Here is a 9,008-nt window from a genome sequence, read left to right on the forward strand (position 1 = left end):
GAAATTACATATTTCTCTTCTTTCTCCAATAAGTGAAATTTGAATTTAACCCATTTGAAAGTGCAGAGTTTTATGCACTGTAATGCCAGTAACAATTCACTTTAACCTGCCCACTCAGTTTTTACTGCAGAAAACAGAACAGAGGTTTGGTATACGCCTATTTGTGGACAGACGCTTCTTGGCTTGCCCTAAAATGTGACTGCAAACTTTGCACAGATAAATTTGTATACATCTATACTTGCATTAATCTGCAAAGTTATTTAACAGCAAAGGAACATTGATTCTCCTTTAGAAACCCTGTTAATACTAAGCAATTACATGAATGGACAACAAAGGCATTCCTTGCAGTTAAATGACCAGATCATTTCATAAATTAATTTTGTGCTTGATGTTTCTCATATATATAAATACTACAAATATACAGATCCATCAGAATCCTAATGCCTTACCAAAAATGCAGTTTATTTTTGACGAGCATAATATAAATGAAAACAATATATTATATGCATACTCAGTCATTTTCCCAGAATAGAAACAGGCACATAATATATCATAACATATACTTGCAAAACAAATACGTTCCCAAAAAGGCAAAAAGCAACATTGGATTTCTCACTGCATAATTACAGCACTCATTATTATTCACTTATAATGCTGGAATATTAGTAAAACAGGTACTTTTATGACTTTGATTTAGTATTCATAAGGGTGAAGGTTTTCATAAATCATATCCCTTTTTCATAATTATTCATTATGCAGATAAAAGCATTAGAGATAAATTAACGGGTGACAACAACTCACTTGTTAGCAGATTGGATGAATTCATTTGGCTATGATTGGGCATTTTTGGAATAAATTGAAATGGATAACTAGTAAGTTTATGTATAAAACAGAGGTCCTGGTCAGGATAATTAGAGTGAAATGCACATTGATATATCAATTAAATTGTTTGGACATCATCTAATTGCACACACACAGTACAAAAAAATACAACTAATTACTTTGTGTCTAATCATGATGTCAAGGGAACAGCCATCCGGTGACTGTCAAAAGTTATGATTTAATGTGGGTACAAGATACACAATATTGCTACTATATTGTCATGAGAGCTAAATTTAAATTTAAAAGCTGAACGGAACTGTGGAAAAATCAACTCCATTTGGTCCCAGACTTACGCTGTCTCCTTCTTAGAAACAGCAGAGAGTTTGAGTCTTTCCTTCTCTTCTCTTTCCTCTGCTTCCCTTTTATCTCTTGCTTCTCCTTCCACATGGTATCCCACCATCAGCTGATACACCATCACACCCAACATGGCACCAATGAATGGAGCAAAGATGGGCACAAAGGACCAGTAAGAGTTTGCTCTGTGGTCAATGGAACACAAATTGATGGTAGAGATGATATCAACAGTAAAATGGCTGGGAAAAAATGTATACAGTAAATCAAATGTGACTTACGAGAACACCTCTGAGCCCCATCCAGCAAGTGCGGTGAAGATCCGAGGTCCCAAGTCTCTGGCTGGGTTTACAGCATAACCTGAGTTAAAACCCATGGACTGACCAATCACTAGAACTACAAAGCCCACAGTGAAGGCCTCCAGTCCTTGTGGGATGGGATTATTGTAAGGGTCAACAATGGCAAGGATACAAACTATGAGAGCTGCCGTGCCAATCATCTGTGAAAAATATTGGTTAGTTCACACAATGAAAATTTTGTTATCATTTACTCACCCTTATATTGTTATAAAACGTTTGTTTTTCTGTGCAACACAAAAGATGATATTCTGAAGATGTTTCAGCTGTGTTTGTCCATAACAATTAAAGTCAACAGGGTCCAAAACAACACTTATAATATGCACAAAAAACACTGAGACATTCTTAAAAATATCTTCAATGAATGCTGATTTTCTTGTCTTACCTGATCAAAGAAGCCATTGAGCAAAGTAAGGTGTTTAGAAGGGTATGTAGCAAAGATTCCAGCCGTTGCATTGTCCCCTACAACGACTAGAGAACCTTGTCCATAGTCCCAAATTGCATCTGCAAAACATCAAATCTCTTTTAGATCATCAAAAGCTTTCAGTTCACAACCACAATCCTCATAAACAGAGTAGTTTCATTTTTGGCTGCAACAGACTGACCCAGGATGTGGACTGAGAAAAATGTGGATTATTGACAACAAAAATGAAATCCTAAAACTCACCAATATACATGCCAAATATTATTCCTGAGCCAAGAAAAGCCCCTAGAGTCTGGGCAAGGAAGTACACGGGAAATTTCCTCCAGGGCTCTCTCCCCAACAAGCAAAGGGAAAAGGTTACAGTAGGGTTTATGTGGCCTCCTGTGAAACACAAACGTGTATTTCTCAATAAGTTTGAAATGAGATCTTCACAGAACACAATAAAATGGAAGTATATACCATAAACAAGCAATTTAAATTTTTGTGGCTGGTTTGGCTCGTGCTGATTATGCCTAAACCAGGATTAAATTTAAATTTTTTTAACTTAAACTTTTTCATAACCTTTTTAGGTTAGGCTTAATCTATGTCTGGGAACTGTCTGTCACTTCCTTCTCGTCCAAGACTTCACTTACAGCCCAAACACTTATTTATTTGCAGCATTTCTCGATTTTAAATGTTAATGTCAAAACTGCCATTTGATATTGTCTGATATTGTTTTGGTTTTTCATCAAAAATGGAACCGAAGCCTCCAGGTACAGTACATCCATTGAGTGAACTTTAACCATGAGGCAACCCTTGATTCCAGCCAATAATATCTGAAAATAAAATGTTCTAAAAGTAGGAAAGAATGTAGTGTCATTTAACCAGTTTAAATCCATTTGGTGAATGTTTGGGCAAAGGCCTTCACATTTTAATATCTGGTTCTGATCTGTATGTGACTCACTGAAGTGAAATGCCACATCTGAAATTAGAAATTTCCTGTGTTCTCCAAGGAAAAGAAAAAACATTTTTAAGAAGCTTATGAACAACGTTACCTGAGACTTGCCCACAAACTAGGATTCCCAATGTAGCAGCGAAACCAAAAGCGAAATTCACCGTCAGAAACATTCCATGAGAGCCTCCACTTAGAATCAACTGGGCGACAGCACCACATCCAAACATCTATAAATGGAGAAATTAAGAATAGAATTCCAATTAACCAATTGCTTAACTCTGAGACTAGCTCTAGATTAAATAAGTGACATTTTCAGATAATAAATCTCACTGAATGATTGCAGGTTTTAGTTTGACGTGTTATGATTCTCAGAGGCTTCATGTACCTGTTTTTGTTTTTGTTTGAGGACTGCATTTGAAGAATGTGAAACATTATGGGCACCATGTGGATTTGATAGATGGTGTGTGTATGACTGTGTGTGTGTGTACTTGCTCTCTCTCTCATTGTGCGATGCCTTCTAGCCTGTCTGTGTTTGCCAGCCATTATTGAGCCGCATGATCAGCCTCTGGATGGGGGGTTCGAAGACCGCACAGTACCATCAGAAAACAACAGATGGGCATTGGGGGAGCTCTATTTTTCTCCAGATATTGCTGATCTTGGGTCTTAGTTTCCATTGAAAACAGATGATGAGATATGGTTTAACCTGTAATCCCTCTATGGTGTGTCAAATTTATTCCGGAAATGGCTGTCTTGGATTCTGAATTATAGACCCTGTTGTGCCCAGTGCCTGTTGTTTGTGCTTACCTGCTAACTGCATTGTATAAGCTACTTTAGTCTTTTTAAAATGTCAGAATACAAAGTACACCAATAGAAATGTGTTCACTAGGAGATGACATGGAATACTTAATTAATTTCAAGGCAACTCTAGTTATGTTTGTATTGATCTGCTGAAGTGAAAATTAGTCTCAGAAGCAAGAACTTTTCTTTTGAGGTTTAGCAGAGGAGCAACAAATTAACAGCTATAATCGGAGGTGTCTGATACTAACAAAACAATATTATTTTCTGTCTCTAGTTATTGTTTGTGTTCAGTGGCTCAATTAGAGAGGAGAAGAATAAAATGTTGTTATTATTATTATTTTTTGACCAGATGACTGACAATGTGTTGTGACCAACTTGGTTGACCTATTAATATTACATTATAATTTACTGGCTTCTTATTGTTTAGAGCCTGTTTGCTGAAAGCAGTTTCAGTGGTAAAATATCTTAGTTTCATGAACACAGTTCCAGTGTCTTCATTTCACTGAAGAATATGGCTAAAATATGAACTGGCCCACTCTACAGTGTCTGAAACTTGAGTAAAGCAGCTAATTGGCTATCAGCACAACTCAACTCAGAACACCAGGAGATGACAATACTTAATTAATTTCAAGGCAACTCTAGTTATGTTTGTATTGTTCTGCTGAAGTGAAAATTAGTCTCAGAAGCAAGAACTTTTCTTTTGAGGTTTAGCAGAGGAGCAACATATTAACAGCTATAATCGGAGGTGTCTGATACTAACAAAACAATATTATTTTCTGTCTCTAGTTATTGTTTGTGTTCAGTGGCTCAATTAGAGAGGAGAAGAATAAAATGTTGTTATTATTATTATTTTTTGACCAGATGACTGACAATGTGTTGTGACCAACTTGGTTGACCTATTAATATTACATTATAATTTACTGGCTTCTTATTGTTTAGAGCCTGTTTGCTGAAAGCAGTTTCAGTGGTAAAATATCTTAGTTTCATGAACACAGTTCCAGTGTCTTCATTTCACTGAAGAATATGGCTAAAATATGAACTGGCCCACTCTACAGTGTCTGAAACTTGAGTAAAGCAGCTAATTGGCTATCAGCACAACTCAACTCAGATTCAACTCCAATTATATCATCTCACAGTCTGTTCTGCATTGAAGACATTTTGCTACAAATGTAGTTACAAAATTAAAACTTATTTTAGCTTTGAACATTCATACAATTCCATGCTTTAATAACCGTTATTGGCAAAAGCTGAGAAAAAAAACATGTTCTTATTAAAAGTAGGAAAATTATGAAAGTATAAATGTAGTGAAAGTATAATGTATAAAAATATAATTTTCATAAGAGTGGGTAAAAAGAACTCAAAAACCTCCCTCAGTTAATCATTTGCAAAATGAGGATAAAAGCTCCCCTCAGGTATAGCTGAATGGAAATTTCAACCTTTTCAGCAGATGAAAGCATCTAGATTATGTTTGATAACTTGTATGCATGCATCTTTTCCACATTCTCCATAGACAGTAAATCAATCTTTGCATCATTAGTGATTTATCATCCATGTATCAAGCTAAGTACAATGTTTTTTAACAAACTAATTAACAACTGACATTTCAGATTTTTTAAAACATGGAATAGCCTATTGTACATTTTGAAGTTTTGAAAAGATAATTATAGAAAATGTAATTAACCACAACAGCTGCAAGTCAGACATTTTTAAACACTACTCCTCTGAATTGTTCACAAACATTCCCCTCAAAATGAATAAACTGATTTACAATAAGGACATTAAATCTGGCTGCATGGCATTTTCATCATAGCTGAAATCAGGTGGTCTCATCACGAACTCATCGATGACAAAAACAACAGAATTTTCTCACCACTAGAATGAGAGTGCCCAGGCATTCTGCCAGTGCCTGTCGTATCAGCATGTTCCGAACATGAAAGATCCGAGCCATCTTTTCCAGAATCACCTTCTGTCTTCCCATAATATCTTAGGATAGTTTAAAGATGATGATTAAAGGGTGTTTTAATTTGATGATGATGATGAAGGGCAAACTGCCACTACTAGGAAAGTGTTCCAGTACAACTTTTCCTGCTGAGTTCGGGCCCTATATGTGCTTCTGAATGTCCCGCCCTCAGTCAATAAAAAAACAAAAACAGCATTCCTACAACTTTTTCCCTCCCTCCATCCTTGCCTCTTTCCATTGTACATACACACAACTTTTCTTGTTCTTTTTTCATGCCCGACTTCTTTGTTATGTATGTGTGAGGACTGGGATAGAAGTGGCTCTTCTACTTCAAATACATTAGTGTTTCTTAAATCTCATTCTGAAGAGCCCTCTAGGGTTTGGTGCACAAAAATCTGTATTGTTTGCTCTAGTACTTTTTCCTCACTGTGTGGATTGCAGCCTCACAGGCCGTGACTGGAACATGGAATCTATGACGAGAGTGGTTAGAGTTACCTTACATTTTTTTAAAATGAATATTTAGGTTTGTGGAAATGTATGGGTATTTAACCAGCGGTGAAGTTTGGCAAGTGTTTGAAACACAGGGCAGATGTTTTTTATTCTGGAAAGTATTTGCACCACATGATGGTCACAAGCCTGCAATGTCTGAAATTTTTGTCAATGTCTATTTTCGTAATAAAGTTAAATAATACACTTTTTTTCCCTCCTAGAAACAATGACTTGTGGCACCAGTCTCATACACTCCAGCATTATGACATTGTGAATGTTTGCCAAAGCACAAGCTCTTAATATCTTTCCCTATGGTATTTTAACCCACTATTTATTGTGTTTCTACCCACTACTTATTCTGAGTTATACAGTATCTTTCAGAAAGTAGGGTGAATCGAGTGGCTTGTAACAAGCCCCAAAGCTCAAGTCTCGTACTGTGGTATTCTAGGAAGGCCAATATGTCTCATTACAGATAATACTAATACTTGCAAGGTGTTAAGGTTTGGCTAGTAACTCCTGCTGGTAGACGTCATAATTATGCCGTTCTGTGGGCAAACATCTCCTTTCTCCATTGACAGCCTCTCAAAAATAGCTGTGCATTCTAACCTTTTTTTTTTTTTACATGCAACTTATAAAACGCAAACATTTCTTTATAGCATAGTAGATGTTTTACCTTGACAAGTTGACATGGAGAGGATATGAAGAACTGTTGCTGTTCTTGAGTTTCATCTTCATCGGTTTTTGTCCCAACTCAGCAAAGGGTGAAATAATTAAAATAATTGAAAACATAAAAAATAATAGAGAAAAAAAAGTTTTTTTTTTGTAATGATATTACAGTAATGAGAAAGATTTTTTAAATGAAATTAATTAAACAATTTTTTTTTTACATATTTGTTATATGTGTATATATACATGCATGACCATTCAAAAGTTAGACAAAAGAAATTAATACTTTTATTAGTCAAGGATGCATTAAACATTTGTAATGTTACAAAAGATTTTTATTACAAATAAATGCTGTTCTTTTGGACTTTTTGTTCATCAAAGAATCCTGAAAATAATGTTTCAGGATTTCCACAAAAATATTAAGCAATACAAATGTTTTCAACACGGATAATAATAAGAACTGCACCAAATCAGCACAGGTCATCATGTGACCCTGAAGACTGGAGTAATGGCTGCTGAAAATTTTATTTTAAAACAGTGTCAGTGTATATGTCATATGTGTGTTTTGCGTTAGTACAGTCACATGAAGCTAAGCAATCAGCTGATTCATGACATTAACCAATACTTTTACAATGCTCGTCAGAGCAGTTTTTAGTCCTCTTTTAATTAATAAGCTGCGACCAATATGGATAGCAAGCAGCTTCAACACTTTCACCTGTTGTTTACATGGTAATCCCGCTATTCTAGTAAATATATTTTATTTTCACATCAATACTCACCATGTCTCATGATGAAGGCCAGCCCTTCTTGTTTAATATTGGAATAGTTCACTCATCCATATGCGTCCCATCCCCGTCCGGAGAAGTTAAGTGATATGTTTTATTACTGTCTTTCGACATCATTGAGCTCTGTGGTTTTTGGTATGCTTGAATGTTTACTGTTTCCACTCAAATATGGCCTCCACTGGTCCTTGTCACTATACTTCCCTCGATTACTGAATTTAGTTCAAATGTTTTGGGTGCTTGTTTGATAATATTAAGTTTAGTTTTGTTGCTGATGCGATTTTTTTTTTTTGTACATTTGGAGTCATATTACAATTCTTGGTTGCCTGGAGAGTGTTTGTGTAGCATCACATGGGATTATTATTTTTAGCTTATTATTATTATTATTATTTGAACATTACATGGCCACATGTTATTAAAATAATAAGAAGCCCAGTAAAAGATCACCCTGCTGATGTTGATTTTACTAATGACTGCTGGCTGTACATTATCACTCACATATTAACATTTAATATATTTTCCTATTTCTTTTTTTAGCAAAAACCTTTTGGTTATTTTTTTATATAATAATATAATAATTGTGTATTATGTATGTAATATGATGCATTTAGTCATAATAAATGAGTTGTGTTGGTTTTATATTTCATATTTAATGTTAGGATTATTATTAATAAGGGTGTTTGCTTCCAGGGATGGCCTGTGTCATTGCTTTATATATAAAAAAGTATGTTGTGTCTTGGGAAATTGCAATGTTTTGCACATTATGATACCCTTTTATTCCAAGTTGCTGCTACAAAGGCCTTTTTAAAGGGGACTGTGTATGAAATCTTAAGACTGGTGGGGTACGATTTAAGTATTTTGGTTTAGCAGCAAAATACTGAAGATATGCTTTGGAATATACAGAATATCCATTGTTAAGGACGTACTTGAACTCCCAGTGTTTTCCAGTAAAAGAATCGCTTGTCAATCAATATACTGTATCTCACATAGTATTTGACACTTTCTTTAATTGTTTGCCCTTCTTTCTGCTGGTCTCTTTTTACAACATAATGACTTTCTCATCACTGTATGAAACTAATGGTGGGTTTATTTAAATGCCTGCCGAACTCCGGTCCTTAAAGTATGAACTGTTCGTTGTGTCAGCTATGTTCTGCTACAATCTAATAGCTGTCTGACATTAGAGACCTAGACCTTCCTTTTATGTATCTGGCTAAGATTAGACACCTTGAGCAAAAGGATGTGCTTAAAATATCAGTGCACTTTTTAGCGAGCTTTAACTGAATACAGAACCACAGTGTTCCACTCAAGAAATACAATAATCTTTTAATGCATTAATGCTCTTAATTTAGCTTTATAGTTTGTAGTCTGTGCTCTCTGTGACCTCCTTCCTGTTGACTTGCATCCAAGTATTTTGATTGTGTTAACA

At 35.2% G+C, this 9,008-nt stretch overlaps 1 protein-coding gene across 1 annotated transcript; it reads right to left on the reverse strand.

The window, feature by feature from the left end:
• Positions 1-466: 466 nt before the first annotated feature.
• On the reverse strand, positions 467-5,745 carry LOC107556931 (aquaporin-3-like). The gene is made up of 6 exons (XM_016240194.1): positions 5,556-5,745; positions 2,988-3,114; positions 2,197-2,334; positions 1,915-2,033; positions 1,455-1,672; positions 467-1,361 (listed from the first exon to the last, which is right to left on the reverse strand). Exons 1-6 carry the CDS (start codon positions 5,661-5,663, stop codon positions 1,172-1,174), a joined length of 900 nt encoding a protein of 299 aa, XP_016095680.1. The 5' UTR covers positions 5,664-5,745; the 3' UTR covers positions 467-1,171.
• Between the last annotated feature and the right edge of the window lie 3,263 nt (positions 5,746-9,008).

The sequence above is a fragment of the Sinocyclocheilus grahami genome, unplaced genomic scaffold (assembly GCF_001515645.1).
Source record: "Sinocyclocheilus grahami isolate Dianchi unplaced genomic scaffold, SAMN03320097.WGS_v1.1 scaffold584.1, whole genome shotgun sequence".
NCBI lineage: Eukaryota > Metazoa > Chordata > Actinopteri > Cypriniformes > Cyprinidae > Sinocyclocheilus > Sinocyclocheilus grahami.